General features: G+C 42.0%; 1 protein-coding gene across 5 annotated transcripts; it reads left to right on the forward strand.

Annotated features, from left to right (window-relative positions):
* Nucleotides 1-103: 103 nt before the first annotated feature.
* LOC130201267 (feline leukemia virus subgroup C receptor-related protein 2-like) lies at nucleotides 104-23,545 on the forward strand. 5 transcript variants are annotated; one of them, XM_056426105.1, is made up of 12 exons: nucleotides 7,465-7,674; nucleotides 9,281-9,946; nucleotides 12,303-12,444; nucleotides 13,586-13,726; nucleotides 14,842-14,909; nucleotides 15,234-15,337; nucleotides 17,231-17,341; nucleotides 18,638-18,743; nucleotides 18,843-18,954; nucleotides 19,733-19,800; nucleotides 21,122-21,244; nucleotides 22,516-23,545. In XM_056426105.1, the coding sequence occupies exons 2-11, from the start codon at nucleotides 9,323-9,325 to the stop codon at nucleotides 21,197-21,199; spliced, it is 1,554 nt and encodes a 517-aa protein (XP_056282080.1). In that variant the 5' UTR covers nucleotides 7,465-7,674; nucleotides 9,281-9,322; the 3' UTR covers nucleotides 21,200-21,244; nucleotides 22,516-23,545. The 5 variants fall into 5 exon arrangements, 4 of the variants coding, with proteins under 4 accessions (XP_056282082.1, XP_056282081.1, XP_056282080.1 ...); XM_056426107.1 differs by lacking the exons at nucleotides 7,465-7,674; nucleotides 9,281-9,946 and adding an exon at nucleotides 104-1,180; XM_056426106.1 differs by lacking the exon at nucleotides 21,122-21,244 and having other exon boundaries at nucleotides 7,464-7,674.
* Nucleotides 23,546-23,810: the final 265 nt, after the last annotated feature.

The following is a 23,810-nucleotide window of genomic DNA, read 5'->3' on the forward strand; positions in this document are numbered from 1 at the left end:
GAATATGTTTTTCCTGGATTGCTTTTTGCAGACGGTCCCTGGGCTGAGGTCTCACAGCTGATCGCACATTGAGACCAATGTTATTCATTGATCCCGGAGACCGGCTTTTTTTTGGGTAAAATGAAGGTTGTAGCTTGTTGACATCACTATACGATTACAGAGAGGTGTTGTTTGTGTTTTAACTCCGTTTCGTGAAAGAGCTATTGAGCCGGGAAGTCCGAATCTGTGAATATCTTTCTAACTTTACTGAACTCCATACATGTCCCGTTTCTAGATTGGTGTGTTGCGTCTCCTGATGTGACCTCCAGGTGTAACGTGGCAGTTCTAATCTGGGACACTGGAGTATAAAGTGCAACACAGAGAGGACTTCCCACAAAACTCAGGTATTAAACCAAGGAAGTCAGTTCCTTTGAATGAAGTCCGAGTCTCAGTCATTCCGGTTCTCAAGCCGACTACTTTTTTAGATTGTCGCATGGAACAAAAGTAATCGTTGGTGTTTTTCTCTCCGTCACTTCTGTAATTTAATTAGTATATTCAGATCGTTCTCATTATAAATTAGTGAGTTACACCAAGTGCGCTCGTGTTTAAAGTGAGGCAGACAATGGAAGAAGATGCGCGTGCCTCTCCAGAAAGGAGCGTAGGCGATGCCAAGGACACTGTTCCACATGTGGGGGCTCCAGGTGCCGCGGAGCCCATTGAGAGCAGCAGCATCCCGAACGGAGACAGTGGCTCCGCGGCCACAACGCACTTATACAAGAAGCGCTGGCTGATTGTGTTCCTGTTCAGCGCGTACTCCCTGAGCAACGGGTACCAATGGATCCAGTACGGCAGCATCAGCAACATCATGATGAAGTTCTACGGCGTGGACAGCTTCAGCATCGACTGGCTGGCCATGGTCTTCATGCTCACCTACATCCCCTTCATCTTCCCGGTCGCCTGGCTCCTACAAAAGAAGGGCCTGCGGGTCACCGCGCTCCTGGCCAACGTGCTGAACCTCGCCGGGACGTGGATCAAGGTGGCCAGCGCCAAATCCAACCTGTTCGGGGTGACCATGCTCGGGCAGTTCATGAGTGCTCTGTCTCTGGTCTTCATCCTCGGGATGCCTTCCAGGATGGCGTCGGTCTGGTTCGGCACGAGCGAGGTCTCCACCGCCTGCTCTATTGGAGTTTTGGGGAATCAGGCAAGTTGATACGTTATTGTCGTGCGTAATGACACTAGTTGTTTAAATTACACCTTGCTATTGGTTACTGGCTTATGACTCATTTTTAAGTTATGAGTGTGCGCGGATGCCAAAGGGATTCCTGTAAATACATCGCGGAAGTGACAGAAAACATGACATGACATGTCATGACATGATACGTTTACAATTACTGATCACAATCCATATTTATGTCTACAAAATTACATTTGATATAAGTAAAAGTAGCCATACAGGCCGCCAGGTTCTTTTTCTCTCCTTTTATCAGTAAATTTGACACAAAAGGTCCGTCGTGTAAGTTATGTTGCTCTTTTTTTATAAGGAGAAATGTATCTTTCCAAATCTGGCAAGTATTTGTCATTACTGTTTTATATAGATGCTTAAAACAGTGTGTAATAAAACTAAAGTAAAGAAAAGTATTTTAATTTTCTACAACAGCGGTTCCCAAACTCAAGAATGCCGCAGCCCAATTTGAAATCTGAAAATCTTCTGCGGCCCACCCAAGCCTTTAATCACAACCAGCGTTGTCGACGGGGGGCGGGGGGTGCTAGTGAGAGTGTGTTCACCTGTGTGCGCGGATGTGTCGGCGCGCATCACGGCAGAGCGATGCGACCCGAGAAGTGTTAAGGGGGGGGGGGTGCTGAGCGATTAAATATATCTCTTGTTCTGCCTGTTTTGTGATATACATGCCTAAAAGGCGCCTAATATTTCTAGACTGAAATTATATCGGCATTATAATTATTAGAACTATGAGGATTTTTTAAATTGCCTATTTTGTGGTGCCCCCTCAGGACTTGGTGCCCTACGCGCAGCGCGTCGTGCGCGTTATGGGAGCGGCGGCGCTGATCACAACTCTGATCAAAACATAAACTAGGGATGATTAAATGACCTTCAGAATTTAACCGATTAAAAATGTATTAACCGACAATGTGTGTTTTGTATTCCATTTTCTCCGGAGCTCATATATATTTACTTTAATACTACAAGAGGGCGCCCCATTTGACATTGTTTTGTTTGGCGGTCAGAAAAATAGGTCAGATAAAAGAATAACACGTAATTTAAATCATAAATATTTTTATATTAATTTCAAACTTTTCAAAATTGAAAATTTAAAACATTTTATTTATTTATTGTAAATAACCTCTCGCGGCCCACCTGCAGTACCTTCACGGCCCACCAGTGGGCCGCGGCCCACACTTTGGGAATCGCTGTTCTACAGGTTTCTCTTTGTAGCCGATACCTTTTTTAATGAACTTGAAGGACTTTTGACATAACAAGAATGACGTTGAACCTATTTGACATCTTCTCAAACAGTTGTGTTTGCCTGGAGCTGTCAGTGTCCACAGTAAAGTTGGCAGTGTCAATTTAACACCTAAACAGTACATTCTAAAACTCAGCCAGTGAACATATGGTCGAAAGACGGACCTGCTAATAACTGACCACAGTGGCTCTGTAACACTTTATGGGTATATTCTGCATTACGTCACCAAACTATTCAAATGCCTTTTTAAATCAGACAGGGTTGCTTTTTAATGTTAAACAAAAGTGTTATAACAACAGGAAACTTACAGGAGCATAACAAGTCCCACTTTGTTATTTCCCTGGATGATTACAGACAAACATTTGGACAAAAAACTGTTTGCCTCCCCATACATGTCCCGTTTAGATTGGTGTGTTGCGTCTCCTGATGTGACCCCCAGGTATAACGTGTCAGTTCTAATCTCGGCCACTGGGTGGGAGAAAGAGCCGGGTCAGCCCGTCCGTATAGTGCAACACAGAGAGGACTTCCCATACAGCTCAAGTATTAAACCAACTCGTGGTGGGTAAGTCAGTTCCTTTGCATGAAGTCCGAGTCTCGGTCATTCCGGTTCTCAAGCCGAATACTTTTTTAGATTGTCGCATGGAACAAAAGTAATCGTTGGTATTTTTCTCACCGTCACTTCTGTGATTTAATTAGTATATTCAGATCGTTGTCATAATAAATTAGTGAGTTACACCAAGTGCGCTCGTGTTTAAAGTGAGGCAGACAATGGAAGAAGATGCGCGTGCCTCTCCAGAAAGGAGCGCACGCGATGCCAAGGACACTGGTCCACATTCGTGGGCTCCAGAGCGCATTGAGAGCAGCAGCATCCCGAACGGAGACAGTGGCTCCGCGGCCACAACGCACTTATACAAGAAGCGCTGGCTGATTGTGTTCCTGTTCAGCGCGTACTCCCTGAGCAACGGGTACCAATGGATCCAGTACGGCAGCATCAGCAACATCATGATGAAGTTCTACGGCGTGGAAGGCTTCAGCATCGACTGGCTGTCCATGGTCTTCATGCTCACCTACATCCCCTTCATCTTCCCGGTCACCTGGCTCCTACAAAAGAAGGGCCTGCGGGTCACCGCGCTCCTGGCCAACGTGCTGAACTTCGCCGGATCGTGGATCAAGGTGGCCAGCGCCAAATCCAACCTGTTCGGGGTGACCATGTTCGGGCAGTTCATAAGTGCTCTGTCTCAGGTCTTCATCCTCGGGATGCCTTCCAGGATGGCCTCGGTCTGGTTCGGCGAGAGCGAGGTCTCCACCGCCTGCTCTATTGGAGTTTTTGGGAATCAGGCAAGTTGATACGTTATTGTCGTGCGTAATGACACTAGTTGTTTAAATTACACCTTGCTAAACTCATCATGTCATGGCATGGTGAGTTTCAATTACTGATCACAATCCTTATTTATCTCTACAAAAAACCATTATTCATTAGTAAAAGTAGCCATACAGGTGGCCTGGTTTATTTCTCTCTCTTTTTTTATCAGTAAATGTGTCACAAAAGGTCAGTTGTGTAAGTTATTTTGCTCATTCTTTAAGGAGGAAGATAAATGTATCTTTTAACATCTGGGGAGAGCGGGGTAATGTGAGACACTTTTTACATTTGCTCCCCTCTAGGCGAGCTAAAATGATATTTCAGTCAAATTGACACATTTCCCATTAATTCAGGATGTTACCTGCAATGTACGTTATCAGAATGTCTTTTGGACAAAGGGCAGTGAAAATATGATTCTTGTGTCTCACTTTACCCCTAAGCTGGGTGAGACAGACCTGAGAAATCAAGTGGGTAAAGTGATCCACTTACTTTTTCCACTTTAAAACTACCATAACAACACATGTTGTCATAGTTACAATCCTGACAGCTATCGACAACCACACATTCCAAAACTAATATCGGACCAGTAATAGAATCATGGGGATTGGTCAATTAAGCACATTTATTTAAACACTTGAAAGTAACTCCAAACAAAATCCTACACAACAAAATATAATTAAAAATGTTTTAATTAACATTCAAATGATGGATAGAACCAGTTATAGATTAGAACTCATATTCCAGTTCACAGCACTGAACTGGAGCAGGGCCATGGAACTGGTCAGTTGTTTAATCTCATCTGTAAATATTCTCTTTGCCTCAGCTACTGCACCCCAGGAAACTGATTTTACTTCCCCTTTTTATTTTTTCCCCCTGAATCTTTTGAGGGTTGTCTGGTCAATATTTCTATCCAGCTTCTCTTTCGGACTTATTTCCTTGCATGACCTCAGCGGCTGCACTCAGCGGCCCCAGGTTGTCTTCCTGGTGTAGTTTCTTGGCATGATGGCCTTTCTACAATGTTTATGATATTCAAAATAAAACATATTTAATGTAATATTACACTAAAATATGTTTAAGACTAAACTTAACTTGGGGTAAACTGTCTCACTTTACCCCACAGCCACTATTTTAGAAAAAACAACATCTCTTAGCAATTCAGGCTAATCTTCAGCTATCATCAATCACATGGTTGTATATGTTAGAGGTTCATCGACATGTATGATATAATTTGTTCTACAGAAATCAATTTGTTTTGACACAACAGTTGATTTAGTTCACAGCAATACAATTTACCTTTACATGCAAAAAAGCCATTTTTGTGAAAAAACATACTTAACACAGCACCAACTTCTTTTTCATGGCAAGGGGTGAATGGGAGGGGCTTGAAAACATAATTATCACATGACCACAAATGTGTCCCCTTGGGGTGTCTCACATTACCCGACGTCTCACATTACCCTGCTCTCCCTACACTCAAAAAAACGATTCAAGCCCTTCTTAGAGGTGACACATTTAAATATTGTTCGATACATTTAAATAAATCAATTACAAAACGAAGATATTTATTTTGAATGGGTGTAACACAAAATGTATGAATACTTTCATTTATTAGATTTATTTAGGTTACACTCACAAAAACGATTCAAGCCCTTCTTCGAGGTGACACATTTAAATATTGTTTGATACATTTAAATAAATCAATTACAAAAATAGATATTGATATTTAATGGGTGGAACACAAAATTTATGAATTCTTTCATTTATTAGATTTATTTAGGTTAGATGGTGTGCATATCAACTCAAAATAAATGTGTTTCATTGAGGACTATCCTTTGCGCATGCGCCAGCTGAAAATCAGTTGTTTACAAGGTGAAGACACTTTCAGGGCTGTATGGTGGTGTAGTGGCTAGCACCGTCGCCTCAAAGCCAAAGGTCTGTGGGTTCAATTCCCAGTTGGGGCGTACCTTCTGTGTGGAGTTTGCATAGTTTCTTAGTAAGTTAGTTTATATTTTGAGTTGGACAAACACAAATTAATTTAATTTAATGAATATCGTTATTTTATTTTAGATGTATTTGATACAAATGAGTTGGACTAACTTAATTACATTGTATTGCACTGATGTGCTAAATTTGAGTTGGAGTTGCATATAATTATTGGATGGAAAACCTGCCAACAATTTAATTGAGTTCATCCAATGAGTCATTTCTTTGAGTGTATGTGTCATTATTATTATAGTTGCTTAAACAGTGTGTAATAACACAAAAGTAAAGAAAGGTATTTTAATGTTCAACAGGTTTCTCTCTATAAACGTGTTTAAATGAACTTGTAGGACTTCTGACGTAACAAGAATGACGTTGAGCCTATTTGACATATTCTCAAACAGTTGTGTTTGCTTGGAGCTGTCAGTGTCCATGTTAGCCTGTAATATGTGTCCAAGCCCATGGCGTTTTACAGGTTGGTTAACTCCCACATATCCGGGAGTGCTTTGATGAAATATAATACAGTGTTTCTGTCCCAGACTGGCCTGCTGGTTGTGGTTTCCCCAGTGTCCTTTTTGTTTGTGTGGACATGAAAGTGAGTCATTGAGGCTGAAACAATACTAACCAGAGTTGTATCTACAAACAAATTGCCACTCAAACACTTCTGAAACACTCTCACCTGCTGCTCTCCTGCTCTGCTCACACCACTCCTCCCCCAGAGGCGTCGCCACTGTTTTGATTACCGTAATGTGCCGAATATCAATGGGAAGCTACGCATATCGCGTTCAGGATCCGTTGGAATTACGTCAATGTCGCAACAGGGCGAGGAGTTAATGTCCGGCACATTTCATATTTCCTGTAGTGCTATTGATCAATCTAGCTTGATTTGGTGTGAGTTGCTTTGTTTTGGAGATATTGGCCATGGAGATGTATGCCTTCTAATGGGACGATGGCATTTGACTTGTTTTGCCAAATGCCAAATATTGCATGGAAATTTCATGGAAATTAGCAGTAATAACATAACACTATAGGAAAATGTGCATGTTTGATGTTGGGGGCGAACTGTCCCTTTAACGGCAAAATGTATAAAGAATCCAAAGGCTGCAGAAAATGGCTTTTGATTGATATATGCTTTTTAATAGCTGCGTATAACATTATTGGATTATAATCGTGATGCACCAATGTTTATAGTTTGTTATTGTTGTAGCTATGAATAAAGTTTTGATCCAGTGGTTCCCAACTGTATAGAGTTGTCCCCAACCTAAGGGTCACAGTGTGTTAATGGGTGAAAAAGAAGAAACCATTAAGTTCTGCTATACAAATGTGTATTTATTATTGTTCCCCTAATCTTTGTGAAATGTCAAACACTTTCTTCTGTTAGGGCCTCAACACTTTTTAAAACAAAGACACGGAAATGAAAAGGGAAATCTCTCTTTGGTGGAGCTGCTAACAATTTAATTTATAAAATGGGTCCCAACTGGACTGGACGAAGTTTAATCTTCAACAATGTTTAACATTTTATCAATTCATCGTATTTTTCGTTTTCTTCTTATGATATTATTTCATATTATTAACGCCAATACTCAAGCACCGTATATCAACCCCTGGTTAAGAACAGGATCTAAAACTAATAGTGGTGTACTGAATCTTTAATGTACTCATCTTTTCACGCCCGCAGCTGGATGTCAAACACTCCCAAACTATTTTTAGAGGCAAACTCAAATTGCTAACAGAGATGTAATTGACATCATGGCAGTTATTGGTTTTAAGGGCGGGGGCCCCCGAACTGGGAGGTGACGTGCACACTTTCGCCATCTTCTGCAGGTACAGCGCGTTAAGTTCGTATTCTAGTACAACAATGCTGCCGTGTGCCAGGTATGGGAAGCGATCTAACGTTACTGCATTTGTGTGTGTGTGTGTGTGTGTGTGTGTGTGTGTGTGTGTGCGTGTGTGCGTGTGTGTGTATTTCAGAGAAGGAAGCTGGCTGTGGGGTTTTAGATAGACAGCCATGTTCAGATGTCTCGTCATCAAACTTCGCAGACTAGTCCGTGGAGCAGTTTTTGGCCCACATACCGTGTTTTGGATCGCAGTTCCTGGTATTGTTTCCCGAGCGCGTTATTTGCTCTGGTTATAAACGCGTTATTACGCAGCTGTTTAGTGGATTACGGATGTAAGGAGAATGCCAGCGAAGCAAACTCGAGCTCTAACTCGGCTAAACAACTAACTTCTCCTCCCACTAGACATGTAAACACTGAGACATGATTACAGTCCACACGGCCTGCCGACGACTTCCCGTAAACTCGCCCGGAACAGAGATCTCGTTCCGGCTTCAATCCGAGGAGTCTTGTTGTCGCTTCTCCTTCTCTTCCCTTCACTCCTTCCACTCAGACATGTGCTCCATGCGCACAGAGTAGCGCGCGTGTGTGTGTGTGTGTGTGTGTGTGTGTGTGTGTCACTAGACATTATGGAACATGGCTACTTTGGGCTGGAACAAATACATTAAAATAAATATATATATATATATAGTTCTATGTATACATAGACCGTATATGTACATATATATAGTTATATGTATACATAGATATATATATATATATATACTTCAAACAAAAAGTATATATTCGTTTTTTTACAATGACATATTTTATACTTTGGAGTTGAATTTTCCTAAAAAAACATCTAGCGTTCGTATTTTCAACATTATTTCTGAGAGGTTAGTGGAATTAGATGCTCATTAGGGCTGAGGCAGGCAATTATTTGCATTATCGGTTCATCTACAATTCTTTTCTCAGTGAACTGATTCATGATTTTGTCAACGAATAGAAACACATGCTGATCACAAGTTACCGAGCTCGAGGCGACATCATAAAATGCCTCGTTTTTTTTGTCTGGCCAGGACAAAACTTTCATAGAAGATAGAAAAACAGAAATGTTCATATTTTAGAACCCATACATATATAATGGCTGCAACAGAAGGAGAGAGGCTGCAAGTGTTGTCTGTACCTACACAGTCTTGCATTGCCGGCCATGTGAGGCAGTAGTTTTAAACTCATTTTAATCGTCTTCAGGCTGTTTTCTGTGTGTGTGTGTCATGTGCCTGTAAGTGCCGTCCTCAACCGTCCTACAGGATATTGACACTCACTGCCTGCTATGCAATGTTAGCTAATACTATGACATCAGCTTGAAGGAGGAGTTTTCTACATGAAGGGAAGCATGACTGAAGAGGCTCGGCAGGTTTTTGACTATTTTCTGAGATAAGAGTTTTCCTACGTCGCTCAAAAGTGCACCCCAGATCCACCTTTGCTAAAGTGGAATAACTAATAAGGAGTAATCTAATCCCTTTGGGCATAGCTGGGCAAGTGTTTCAAGTGTGTATGAGCAGCAGTTCACTATGAAGCTACTGGGAGGGGCGGATCAGGTGAACTGCCACAGTGTTGAGAAAGTGGAACATCAAGAAAATTATGTTTGCTCTTCCTTCCAGTTGCTAAGTGCTACAAAGACCTGAGGCTTCGGTGGGAGGAACATGCTTTCTCGGGATGAATGCTCTGACGAGTGCGTGGATGACATTGGGGACGATAGAGGCAATGGTTGGTCTCCGCCGCGAAAAGAGAGAACCGGTATGGGAGAATACAGCCAGCTGTCTCTGGGAGACGGCAGCGACACCTCGGAGCCTTCGGCCGCGGACACTGCACAGCTCCTCCCGCCGGTCGAGACCAAGTTGTACAAGCGGCGATGGCTCATGCTCTTCATCTTCAGCGCTTTCTCCATGAGCAACGCCTTCATTTGGCTGCAGTACGGGATCATCAGCAACATCTTCCTGCGCTTCTACGGCCTCGGCACCCTGGCCGTCGACTGGCTCTCCATGCTCTTCTTCCTCACCTACATCCTCCTCTTCCTGCCGGTCACGTGGGCGCTCGAAAACCGGGGCATCAGGGAGGTCGTGATGGTGGCAGCCGCCTTCAACTGCATCGGGGCCTGGATCAAGACGGGCACGGCCGACCCCAATATGTTTGCCATGACCTTCTTCGGCCAGTTCGTCTGTTCGATTGGCACGATCTACATGGGCATCCCGTCTCGACTCGCATCCTTGTGGTTCGGGGAGCACGAGGTCTCCACCGCCTGCTCCATCGCTGTTCTCGGAACCCAGGTGTGTCTCTGCTTGCCTCTCGGGCTCAACACATCCTCGGCAGTGTGCACATGGTGTCAGGAGAACTGTTTGTCTGTGCCGCGGCTGACGGCCAACAGAGCGAACACGACGAGCAGCGCCGATCGAGCTGACGGTGTTCACCTGACGGCGTTCACCTGAGGGGGCGCCGCAGGGTGGGCACTATGCTCCTGCAACGACGCAGCTCCGACTCTGACACACAGAAGGAGAAGCAGTCCGTTTGTCCCTGTGAATTCTGTTTTCTGACTTAGCGGGTTTGACTAAGTAAATCGCTTTGTTCAGAAAAAGAAAATTGCTTGAAAATGCGGTAGCAGTGAGAACATTTCCATGTCAGCAAAATCAGACTCATGAATTATAATGAAAAGTCTTCCAATCGCAGTCAAGTGCTCAGGTCAGTCAACGGGTGTGTGATAAAGACTTAAACAGTGTAACAATTTAACCTACTTTTTCAAATGGACGTGTGTGTGTGTGTGTGTGTGTGTGTGTTGGATGGCTGGTAACTTTCACTGCTTGAAAGGTCTGCTTTTGAACAAGCTCCCAGGTTTGGGGTAAATTAACTGTACAATGAGATTACACTGAGCATCCCGTGTCCATGGCAACCTAGTGAAGGCTGCTGGGGAGGTGCTGGTCATTTATCGATCACCCTCACACTCAAGATACTAGAACATGTTTTAAACTTGCTTGCTCATCTGAAGCTTGAGGTAAAGGAAAACGGCTCGTGTTACTTTCAACTTTCCAGACCAAAACAATAGTTTCAAAGGTTATAAATAGAGAGCGAGAGACTGAAAGCTTTGATCAAATTGTTGAGTGATTTCCAGAGCAAAGAATCTGTCTTTTTAGAATTAAAATGTTTAATTATTCTTATTGTACAAGCCAATAAAGCTAGTGAATGAATACTGCACAGGCGTTCTTATGCATGGGGCTATTTACAGATGCCTTGTATCACACCATGATCTTCAACCCTATGAACATAGACTTTTGAACCTCTTAACATCCAATGTTATTTCTCAATTGAAGTGTGTTCTCTCTCACCTGTTTTAGATCAAACACTACATACCGGCCATTGTTAGTTATTTTCTAAGTCCAGCTCCCCACTGAAGATAAAAGGACCCATTGTTGTTGATGTTTACTTGTTCACCACAACTGTATTCTTTGGCTCCAGTCCTTAAACCTGAAGCTTCCACATTTTCAGGCTGAATTAGTTCACATATCCTCTTGGATGGAAATAGATCATATTAAGAAAAAGTAGCTCGGATTTTCAGAGGCCTTAGAAGATCAAACCGATCAACTGTCAGTGTGCCAAGTAACTTCATGAGAGAGCATTTATGTGTACCAACTGAGAATAAGCGTGTTATAAATGTACATGAATGAGAATTACACTAGCTGTTCTTTGCGTTTGTCTGTATGCTGTATTGTACAGGGTACCAGGTGCACGTCAATAAATGTGCACCTTAACCCCCCCCCCCCCCCCCTCCGACCCCCCATTCGTCCCAGATCCACTGAGACTGTTGCTGGACCTGAGGTTGGGGGGGTTCAAGTACATATTCCTCAAAAATAAGGTAAACGCCAGCAGCTGGTTAGCTTAGCTTAGCATGAAGACAGGAAACAGGGAGACAGCTAGCATGTCTTGGCCTAACAAAATCCCGCTTAAACAGGGAGTTGTTTTTCCACATAGTTGTTTGATATAGATCACACACACAATAGCTAATGTGTAACTACTGATCTTTATAGGTGGGTTTGGTTTTATTGTTGACAGAGCCAGGCCAAGTGTGTAACTGTGTTACAGTCTTTACGCTAAGTTAATGATCTCACTTACGAACTGGCCAACTATGTTTCAACACCCCTCCCCCAGTTCACATTTCCCCCACTTATGTAATAATGCCTTGCCCTTTAACCCTTGTGTTACCTTAGGGTCATTTTGACCCGAATCAATATTACACCCTCCCCCCGCCTTTGGGTCATTTTGACCCGATTCAATGTTTAACCCTCCTGTTACCTTTATATTTACTAACATATTTTACCTTTTGGGTTCAATTTGACGCCAGCAATTAAAACCTCCAGAAAATTATTAGAATTAATATTGTTTTCCAAGTTTAAGTGTGAGGCACTTTATGTTTGTTTGTTGACTTCCGAAAGAACACCGACATTAAACATTGAATGGGGTCAAATTAATCCTAAGGCGGGGGGAGGGTGTAATATTGATTCGGGTCAAAATTACCCAAAGGCAACACAAGGGTTAACAATGTGACTGTGGTTGTGTGTGTGTGTGTGTGTGTGTAGCCGTCAGCTAGAAGCGCTGAGCCTTTTTTACGTTTTACTTTGTTTCTATCTCCTACAGATGGGTATCGCCATTGGGTTCCTGCTCCCTCCCATCCTCGTGCCTAACGTGGACGATTTGGACGAGCTGGCGTACCACATCAGAATCATGTTCTACATCAGTGCGGGAGCGGCCACCGTCCTCTTCATCCTCGTGATCATTTGTAAGACGACTATTCCCACCCACGGGCTCATAGAAGGAGTAGGAGCTGCCAGGTTCTTTGCTCACACGAAAAAAAATAGCTCCACTGCACGTTCCTTTTAATGTCATATAACTCCCACAGTCATAGGTGTAAAAATATAAAAAGCTAAGAGGCATATTGCCATGTTGTTCTTTCCAGCTGCAGACGGACACAGCTATTACCTCCCCTCCTTTGTCCCGCCGCAATGATAATAACACTTTTATTTGCCGTTGTAATGGCATTTTTTTATGAGAGCAGAAGTGATTCTCCAGTTTGATTTTTTTACAACATCAGAATTTACTGTATAACACACAATGTCATTCATGAATACATGGTGTATCTTTGGATTCGGCTGTCGGGCTCCTCGGGCAGCACTGCTGAAGAGCTGAGTCTCCCTGAGATGAGCTTTCTACGGAAAACTGAACAGCACCACCGTCTGCTGGATGAGCGGCTGCAGTAATTGCTGTAATTGTTCATCTTTTGATGAGATGCGTTTCGACACAACGTGAAGTACATCCAAGAACTCTGGCAGTCATGGAAGTGTTTGAAGAAATCATCTTCCTGGTCAGCTCGGTCAAATCCTCCTTTCACCTCTGTGAAGAACGACAACTCACGACAGAAACACGGTGGAGCTTAACCACGTTGCACTTTGTTCATGGAGATTTGGCAACCTGCTAATCCCCAAAGTAATATATGACATGGTTTACCTTCAGACAATGTGTTATTGCATTCACAGACATTTACAATCTAAACATACAGTATTTACTGCTCCCCAGAAACCTGAACCCACCATAAAAATAATAAAATTCAGTATTGTAATAGTAACTATTGTAAAAAATATATTTTCTGGGCTCATAATAACTTTTTATTTAGCACATTTCAAGGGTTGGTTTGTAAATACAAGGCATTCATATACAGTTAATACAATTAAGGGAGGACGCATCCACACACACACACACACACACACACACACACACACCTATCTACTCTACACTACTGTTTTGACCTCCAGGGTCATGCAGGGCTTTGACCTCCGTCGGTGTTTGTACGTGTGGATCAGAGAACAGAGGATGCACGATCACAAGCAGCTTAATGAAGGAACACACGTCTGTTTGTCTTCTAGTGTTTCAGGAGAAGCCTGAGCTCCCTCCAAGTCAGGCCCAGGCTCAGGCCAGGAACATCCCCCCCGAAGAGTACTCGTACACAGCTTCTATCTGGAACCTGCTGCGCAACAAGCCCTTCATGCTCCTGGTGGTCAGCTATGGTGGGTTCCTTCCTGTTGCTTGTGCTGATGTTTATCCAGGGCTGCCACCTATTATGAATATTGTTTCTTTGGTTAATCATTTTAGGCTGAGGTCAAGAAAACTGAAATTTCCAAGATCATAACGTCAGATTGCTTGTTCTTTCTGACCAACAATCCAACACTCTGAGATATTTAACTCACAGTGATATTAAACAGCAAGGCAGGAACACTTCACATTTGAAAGACTAGAACTAGTAGATGCTTTGCAGTATTCCTTGCTTATGATTGGTGATTTATCAAATATCAACATAGTTGATTTACTTCCATCAGAGTTCCTAACATGACTTTAACAAAATCTTTAACGCTCAAATTGTAGCACGCTGTAGTTTCCCAATGAGGTCACAGACAATGAATCATAAAGATTCTTCCCGCTGCTGTCAGTCTGCACAACACACTGCAGTCGATCGCTGGAGATCCTGCCAAACTCAGCACTTTATTTTTCCTCTGTGTATTTTGGTATTAGTATTTAGTATTTAGTATTGTTATTGTGTTTTGTGTTTCATTTTATTTTCTATTAATGCTCTGATTTGCACCGCTGCTGTGATCCTGTAATTTCCCCACGGTGGGACTAATAAAGGAATATATGATATATATATATATATATATATATATATATATATATATAAATATTCAAAGTAAAGTAAAGTAAAGTGCAGAGTTTGCCAGGATCTCCAGCGATCTACTGCAGTGGGTTGTCTTTATCTAATCTAATCTAATCTAATCTAAAATCAGCAGAGGAGGAAGTCCAGGTCTGTGTCATAATGCGTGTTATCCCACCGGCCATCATCTCGCTATGGACCTGCACATTGTGTGTGGCATTGATCTGAAGGACTTTTGAGATGGCGCATCTTTTGCTCAAAGGTCAATAATGTCAATAAAGTGCTAGTCTGTAAATGTGTATCCTAAACATGACTGAACAATGGGATGTTAAAGGGATTGTGTGTGTTTGTGCTAAACGTACATGGGCCGAGGGGGTTTGTATGCTTTTAGGGGGGCAGCATGAGGTCCCATCTGCACCCTCGTCCTTTCCCTACAGGTCCTTTCCAAGTCAACTGATTTCTGTTTGTCGTCTGCAGGGCTGAACATCGGCAGCTTCTATTCTATTTCCACGCTGTTGAATCGGATGATCATTGCACACTACCCTGTGAGTCCCAGTGCGTCTGCTCTTAAATATACTGCATTATAAACTTTATTCCCAACAACACAAGTGTTCCCTTCAAGCTCTGTTACTCTCCTTGTTCTCTGTGTTCTTCCTTCCTTTTCCTCCTCTACCATTTTCCCCGACCATATACTTAGTGTCAATTAGCCCAGCATGTTGACATTTGGAGGTCTTCTTTGACACTGATTTACAAAGAGCAGCCAAGTAGAAAGATGACCCTGACACGGTTAGGTGTCTGGGAGTCTGCAAGTTATGTGCAAATGTCACAATTTGGTCTGTGAAATCTAAAAAATAGGTTTTTCCTCACAGGGTGAAGAGGTGAATGCTGGGAGAATTGGTCTGACTATTGTTGTTGCTGGCATGGCAGGGTCACTCGTATGCGGCATTTGGCTGGACAGGACCAAAACATACAAGTAAGATATTTGTATTCAGCAGTTTTACTTTTGATCTGCACACTTCCAAGGTTAAAACTGCCAAACTGATATGAAGTCACGCTTCTTTTGAGAGGAAGCCCAAACTCCCGCTGCAGCTTTCCTTCTATCCACTGACGGAACATGCAGCTATTGTCTTTGTCAGCCTCACGGACATTACAACGACTTAAAAATGTGTTGGTTTCTTTCCCTTCATTAGAGGAGTCTGCAAAGTTCAACATGTTTAAGGTCTCAAAAGGAAACCAATGACGACAGTGGTTCTTCAACGGTCATCTTTGTGAGGTGCTGCCGGAGATGGTTCCGAAAGGAGAAACTCTTCTATCTGTGTCGAGCTGGTCTCAAACTTGCTCCGCCCCTTTCGGAGACTTGTTAAGCGGCATTTTCATTATAGGGATAGATAAGTAGAACGTGTAATTCATTACAAGAGACTTCGCTTGCTTCGCCCTTATACTGTAGCTGCGAGCGTGGACTGGCACTATATGACATTGCGTAATCACTGCCAGAAAGCAGGTCGAAGTCCATCCGCCCCGGATCGGGCGGCCCCAGAATCCTACATAGCGGAGTTATTTCCCCACAGACCCCCGATGACAATAGCGGAGGCGCAAATCGCCATATTAAAAGTCATTGTAGCGGCACAATTTTTTTCAAGCTGTTATTTGAAGGTACAATTGTTGCATAATGTTACTTTAACATGTTTACTGTTTACCATGTCCGACCATCTTAGTTTAGCGGGTTAGCATCCGGACATTCCCGGCAGCTGAGGCTGATGGGAACGTAAGTACGAAGTAAGTTACGAAGTAACGGCTCGCACACAGCGCTACATTTTTTATTTCTTATCAAATGCACGATAGTGGTAATGATCACTTGAAACAATATTTGCAGGAAACCAGTGACTTGTGGATCTCATGGGATCCTCCACGAACAAGGAGATGAACAGTGAATTCGTGCCCACTTTGAACGGAAGTGGAATCCAGTGCAGTTGAGTTTTATATGTGATGTCCCTCTCTGCTCATCTGAACTGACAGGCAGGCTTTACTCCGCTGCTCTGCCCCGGTCACGTCTCAAGCCCCCACATTAAACATGGAGAGTACGAATCGTTCGCTCCTAAAAGGGAAGATATGCAACGGGGATCTGATTATTGTTGTTGTCGTTTCTCTCTTGATACGGCGTTGTCAACACTTTAACTTATTTGCAGCACTGTCCTGTGTGTTAGGTATGTGGTACGCCGCCTTCAGGGATCTGGCATGCAAACTATTATGAGATGAAAAGTCCTCGGCCCTCAGATTCCTTACATGCCATCGGGATGCTTAGTTGTCAAAGCAGTCAGGCCCAGATTGAAGTTGTTGACCCTCGCACGCCTATTGTCCCGTGTGTGAGAGCGTCAAAGGGCTGTGTTATGTGAACACTAATGTTTTTCAGCATTATCTTCCGCGTGGTTGTACGAGAGTCGGCTTCACCAGAGCCCGACGGCCTGTTGTGACTCAGGAGGACTGGTTATGCCGGGGAAGGATTTTGAAATGGGAATTTGTTGTCAAGTAGAACATTAACGGTAAAAATTAGCATCTAAGTTGGGTTTTGCGTTTGCTTAACAATATATCTTTTGTACAGAACTATCACACGATAGATGGAGGATTGTATTATGGAAATATTAATAATATGTGTATAGACAATTAACCTTTTTGTTGAATGATGCAAACAGGAGCCGTGTCACTAGATCTATTCATTTGTAGTCAAATCTGATGACATTAGATTTCTGGGATGGTTTTTAGTGACAACAGTCAGAGTGTTGTCGTGTGAACCCACCAGCTGTGTGTCCTGTGTGTGCGAATGACGGTCGATCGCATCATAATCTGTGTTCCTCTCTTGTCTCCTCAGACAAACCTGCCTGGCCGTTTACTTCTTCTCTCTGGTTGGGATGCTCGTCTTCACTTTCACCCTCAACCTGGGCTACCTGTGGGTGGTGTTCGTCACTGCTGGAGTTTTAGGGTGAGTTGTTGACCCTCGCAGGCCGATTGTCCCGCGTGTGAGACTCAAGGGACTGTGTTATATGAACAAACGTGTTTTGCAGAATTACCTTGCGCGTGGTCGTACCAGAGTAACGGCCTCTTATGACGAAGGGTCTGCAGTGACTCGGGACTACTGGTGACGGTGGGGAAGGATTTTAAAATGCGGATTCGCACATTAACACTAACAATGGAACATTCACACTAAAAATGAACACTTACGTTGGGTTTGGCTAATCACTCGTTTCTCTATGAGGAATTATTAACAGGGTTCGTACAGTATATGAAATCTTGTGTTTGAATCTGAGATTCGTGATGCCAACTCATAAGTGAGCAACATCTCTCTGGACTTATTAATGTCGTCATTAAGATTCAGAAAAAACGCCATGTCCGAAAACCATATGATACAATGATGAATTGACAAACATGATTACAAAGGTTTTCAATTTGAACAATGTCTCGCCCTAAAACATTCCATTGTTATACTGTTATGTCCAGGGGCCCCCACACTTTTTCCTTTGAGGGCCACATAACGTGTCCCTTCTCTGATGGGGGCGGGGTCAGTTTGAAACAATGTGACGATCGCAGGGGTGCCTGAATGTAAACATGTATTGTTTTCCAGAAAGCCACACATAACCAAATATTAATAAACCCTTTCCGGGATCTTCACAGAAAAAAAAGTCAGGAAATAAATAACACTATTTATGAAATAAATAATAAACAAATAGCCCTCTCTGTGTTCTTCACAGAAAAAAGTCTAGGATTTGCGTGGCCAGACTGAAAAAATAAATCATAATGCGTCTCTGGTATTGTTCAGGGGGCCGGGCCGTATCCGGCCCGCAGGCCTTAGTTTGGGGACCACTGGTCATGTCCATAATGTCTTTAAATGTGATATTCAGTGAGTCTGGGAACTCAGACACAGAGTTAATGTCTTTAAACCATTCTGTACTTCCTGTTTCTTTACTTTTCTGTCATCTGGCATGAGCGCTGCTTTGTCAAAGCAATATTAATGCTCTTCCGACCCTGCAGTCCTCGTGCTTTGTCCCTCCAAGGATTTCTATTTGTGGTAAGCTGATTAAGCCCATAACTGGTTTCCATAGCAATTTCTTTGTCGGTTTTTCTTTACTGAAACCAGGACAGGAAGTATTTACAGTAATACTTGCCGTACTTGAAGATTTGTGTTTTTTTTCTCCTTCTTTTTGGTAGGAATTAAAACTTCTGTGGATGACGCACTTTTGTTTAGCCTTGAATGTAAACTCCACTGTTGGTCTCTCTGCAGCTTCTTCATGACCGGATATCTGCCTCTGGGCTTTGAGTTTGCAGTCGAGCTCACCTTTCCAGAGTCAGAGGGAACCTCATCCGGAATGCTTAACTGTTCAGCTCAGGTCAGTCACGTGCACACGCTTAACGTATAACACAGAATACAAAATGTGTTGGTTTGGGGCAAATATTTTAAATAAATAAAATCAAAAATCTCATTTCAGATCTTTGGAATCATTTTCACCATCTCTCAAGGGAAGATTATTGACCGATGGGGCACTTTGGCAGGGAACATCTTCCTGTGCATCTTCCTGCTCATAGGAACAGCACTGACAGGTACAACATTCACCTCTCCTCTGTTTCTTCAGTTCTCCTGAGGTGACACGAGAGGAGGACTTTCAAAACAACAGTGATCTTTGAACTCATATAAACAACGTTGTGATTGTGATATTCAAGGGAACTTTAGCTCACTGTGTAATTTAGTGGTGAGTGTGACTGTCTTTCATGGGATAAGATTTCCCCCTAGTGGCTGAACAAAGAATCCCTATTTATTAAAGCCATACATGAATAGTTGGTCACTTTGAAGAGGCTTCTGTGTTGTCCCTGTTTTTCTATTTCAATCTAAAATATATTCACTGACAGAAGTGATTCACCTCTGAGACTGCAAGATTTGGTAATTTTGCCTGATATTGCAATTTCAAAATATCAGAAATTAGAGGGGAAAATACTATTCACGTAATTATTAGCAAGTTTATTGAAAAAAGTGATAATGGTGTAATTTTTGTGGGGATCTGGAGCAAACAAATATGTTACCTTAAGCCTATAGAATATGATGTGTAGGCCAGGATATATCTGCAGCCCAACGATATTTATTTCAAATATTATTTGGACATTTGTTCACCTCCTGCGATTTAAAAACTGCTGCAGGCCATTTTGCAATTCTGATGAACTTGTGATTAATTGTGCAGACTATTCAAAGTTGAAGTTGATTCCTAAATGAACACAATTACTTACATTTTGTTATTTTTCTTTCCCTAGCTCAAGTTTGAATTAATAATATGAATTCCACACAGACCATGACATAAGCAACGTTTTTCCTTCTCCTGCATCACAGCTTTAATCAAGTCGGACCTCCGACGACAGAAGGCCAACCTTCAAAAGACTGAGGAGCAGACAGTGAGTGTAAGTATATCCGTGTGCGCCACATGAAGTCAGAGTTGGGATCTTCACACATCCCAGAATGCAGTCTGACTGGTTCTCTGCGGCTCTCACCCTGCAGTGCACTCCTTCATGCATGCCCTCGAGTGAATGCCTGCAGGGCTGCACTGCTGCACTGCTTCAAGCTTTCTCCGTTATCTCTCATAAAACATCCTCTACTCTCAAATTCTGTTTACAGAAAGCCCAGTTCTGCTTTGTCCAACTTCCTCTAACAGCATGTTTGTCACCGGTTGCTATAACAACCTAACTAAGAGTGCAGAAGACAGCTGTCACACGTTTTATAAACCACTGCAACAAGTTGATAAAAACACACCACCATCCGCTATGATTGGATAAAGCGGAGGTTCTGTTTATTAAATGAATCTGAAACAAAGGCATCTTTTTGGTCAATAGTTGCCATGAATACTGAACATACCACAGATTCAAATGTAGTTCAACATAAAACCAAACCCAGTGGATCAGAATCAACTTTTTACAAACTCTTACTTCACATTGCGTGTCTTGTGCTGCTCACCTGCTGCCTTGTTTAAGACACACTTGGGAACTCTGTTGCTGTTTTTCCTCACCCTTTCTCTGTTCATAATATTCCAATTATAACGACATGAAAAATAGAAAGCTCCAGTAATCCAAAAAAATAATAATTTTATGTCAGTTTTTTTATTTTTTCATTTGATGTTTTAATGATTTTATGAAGAGGCCAGTATTTTATCGTAACCTGTATGTTTACTGCTTTTCTATGATGTTACCGTGTTAACCTCTTACTCCTTTAGTGAAGGCTGTAACATCTGGCCACAGGGACCAAAGCTGAAATTTAGCCTTAGCTAACGTTCACACATTTACCCATGGGTTGATTAATGTGTACGGTCCCTGTACAAATAAATAAATAAATAAATGAAATGAAATCCAGCACGCTAATAAAACCACAAGTTTTTATATATTAAATTGTTAGGAATGAGCAGACCAGCAGTGAGTAACCGCTGGTCTGCTCATTCCTAACAATTCAATATATAAAAACTAACGATGCATGCACAACAATTGAAAGAAGCCATAACAGGTGTAATTGATGTCATATATCAAAATAAATAATGCCAGACAAATGCTAATATTTCCCACCGAGCGAGATGAGCAGTACGACCCTGCCTGAGACGTATTCTCTTCACTAAAGACGGTGTTAGCGTGGTGGCTGGGCTAGAGAGAAGTATTGGTTTGGTGGGTGGTGGTGGTGGTGGTGTGGGATGGAGGAGACAAAAAAGGATGAGGTGTGACACCCAAGCTATTGTTCCAGCCCACAGGCTCCGTGTCATCGGTGGTGCAGGACTACGGGGCCACAGCAGGCAAGGTCCTCTGGGAACGGAAGTTCTGACATAAATCTGAAATCTCACTAAAACCAAAACAGACACCTTCCAAGGTAGGGGCCCACCCTCTCTGAAGCTTCAACACCAGTAACACACACACACACACACACACACACACACACACACACACACACACACACACACACACACACACACAGTGGAGGACAGGAAACAAACCTTATTTTCAATTTTACATTGAAAACAAAACTGTAGCAAACCACATTATGTTTCCAATTACAAACAGGATTTTATTAATTATTCTCAAAAGAATGACTGATATTTAGTAGATATTAGTAATAATAATACTGCAGTACATTCTAACTACTCCACAATCTAATTAAACAGGTTATTATTCTGTTATAGTCGGATACATCTCCTTATTTTAGGATTACGGCCTCCAATAAAACTCATCTTAAAGACAGATAAACATTTAAGAAAAACAGAATTCCAGTCGTGGTGTTATTTGTTGTCACTGTGTATACATTATTATATTGCTTTAATCATATCAACTTTTTAGGAGAAACTTTAAAGTGATCATTGGATATTTGTGATAAACTGAGAGGTTCTGAAGAGTATCTATCAGTTCATGGATCATATTGATATAATATATGAGATGAATGACAATATAGATGAGATGTGTAATCTTCAAGACTAATAACTTCTCATTTTGGTGTGAATGTACACTACCGTTCAAAAGTTTGGGGTCACTTAGAAATGTCTTTATTTTTCAAAGAAAAGCACTGTTTTTTCAAAAAAGATAACATTACATTAATCAGAAATACACACTCTACATTGTTAATGTGGTAAATGACTATTCTAGGTGGAAGTGTCTGGTTTCTAATGAAATATCTCCAGAGGTGTAAAGAGGCCCATTTCCATCAACTATCACTCCAGTGTTCTAATAGTACATTGTGTTTGCTAATCGCCTTAGAAGACTAATGTCTGATTAGAAAACCGTTGTGCAATTATGCTAGCACAGCTGAAAACAGTTATGCTGGTGATATAAGCTATACAACTGGCGTTCCTTTGAGCTTGAAGTTTGAAGAACAAAATTAATACTTCAAATATTAATCAATATTTCTAACCTTGTCAATGTCTTGACTATATGTTCTATGAAATTTTCAATTCATTTGATAAATAAAAGTGTGAGTTTTCATGGAAGATACGAAATTGTCTGGGTGATCCCAAACTTTTGAACGGTAGTGTATATGTTCTGTTGTCTTTTTAAAGCCTGCAATGATGATCGTGTGTCTTCCGATAAAGTATTTCTCCTCATTTGTTGGACAATATGATTGTAATGGTTTTCTGTCCTCGTCCTTTACAGAAAGCGCCGACTGATGTCGAAGGAGCCGTCTCTCCCCCTGAGGTCCTGAAAGAGGGGAAACTCTGAGGAGGACGGACTCTAAGACACCATGAGACGCCGTGAAAAGAGAAACACTGCCACGCGCACGCTTCAACGTGCACACATGGCCGCGGAGAGAAACAGTCTGAGATGAAGTGTGAGCACAATGAGAGTGAATCATACTGCGCAGCAGGCCTGCTGTACATCTGATATACCGTATGGTTGATTCACACTAATATCCCAAGTGCACCTTAGTTCACCCTCAACAAAGCACAAGTTAATCATGCACAAGGAACCTCGATGGTTTTCACACTAACTGATCTTTGTGAATATGAATTTGATCCAATGCAAGCCTTTTACAAATCCTGTTGGTGTAATGCAACGGCCACTTTAGTGACTCCTACATTCCTAAACACTTCACCTGAATTATTTCCTCACCTTTTATCTGTTGTTATATGCATCTAATGAGCAATATTTAAATTTGTTTGTGTAAATATTGTGTGTAACTGTTGTTTTCACCTCAACAAGTCATATCATCTCTGCCTGTCCTTCAAAGTTTTACTTTCGTATACTGCTGATTATAACATACGATGGATGCTGTGCATCTGAGTACTCTTTGGAAGTTCAGTGTTGCCCTTGTTTTACTGTAAGTGATCTCAGGAACGCATTTGGTCATAACTATCTGGATATACACGAGAGTCTGGAACAAGTGTGTTCCTAATGCTGCGTAGCCTGTGTTCCTGAGACGTGAAGTCCATGCTGTGTAATCAGTACAGTTGGTCATCATTTACTTGATGTGTGGTGGCAAGTTGTCTCGTGGCTTCCCGATTTCATAATGAATGTTGTGTATGTGATTTTTAAGAGGCGCTAATTATTCTATCACTGGTATTTTAGGACATTGTACAGTGCTGTGAAAGCTCTACATCCTCAGATTCTTCTATTTTGACTGTATACCTCGTATTTTCTATGACACAAAGAACATGAAGTTAAAGAAATAAACTATAAAACATGACTCAGAGTACTGAATGGAGTGTGTTGTGTTCTGTACCTAATTGGATAAAGTCAAGAAACAGGGTTTGGATGTATTGAGTAGAGCACAGGATTTTATATTTCTTTTGATCTTAAAAAAACCCACACATCGCTGTGTGCTCCTGTTTTCTGCAACTGGTTCTTCCACCAAAATCCAGAGCTAAAAATCCCCATTTAGCCGAAAATAACCTCCGGCTTCAACCCGAATATGAGATCAGAGCAGCATAAAATATTACATTCATCAAAAA

This window comes from Pseudoliparis swirei, chromosome 11, assembly GCF_029220125.1.
Source record: "Pseudoliparis swirei isolate HS2019 ecotype Mariana Trench chromosome 11, NWPU_hadal_v1, whole genome shotgun sequence".
Lineage (NCBI taxonomy): Eukaryota > Metazoa > Chordata > Actinopteri > Perciformes > Liparidae > Pseudoliparis > Pseudoliparis swirei.

Coding starts and splice junctions, on each gene's coding strand:
- LOC130201267 (XM_056426105.1), top strand. CDS start 9,323: ATGCTTTCTCGGGATGAATGCTCTGACGAGTGCGTGGATGACATTGGG. Junction 12,445..13,585: donor CTTCATCCTCGTGATCATTT/GTAAGACGACTA, acceptor TTTGTCTTCTAG/TGTTTCAGGAGAAGCCTGAG. Junction 18,955..19,732: donor CATAGGAACAGCACTGACAG/GTACAACATTCA, acceptor CCTGCATCACAG/CTTTAATCAAGTCGGACCTC.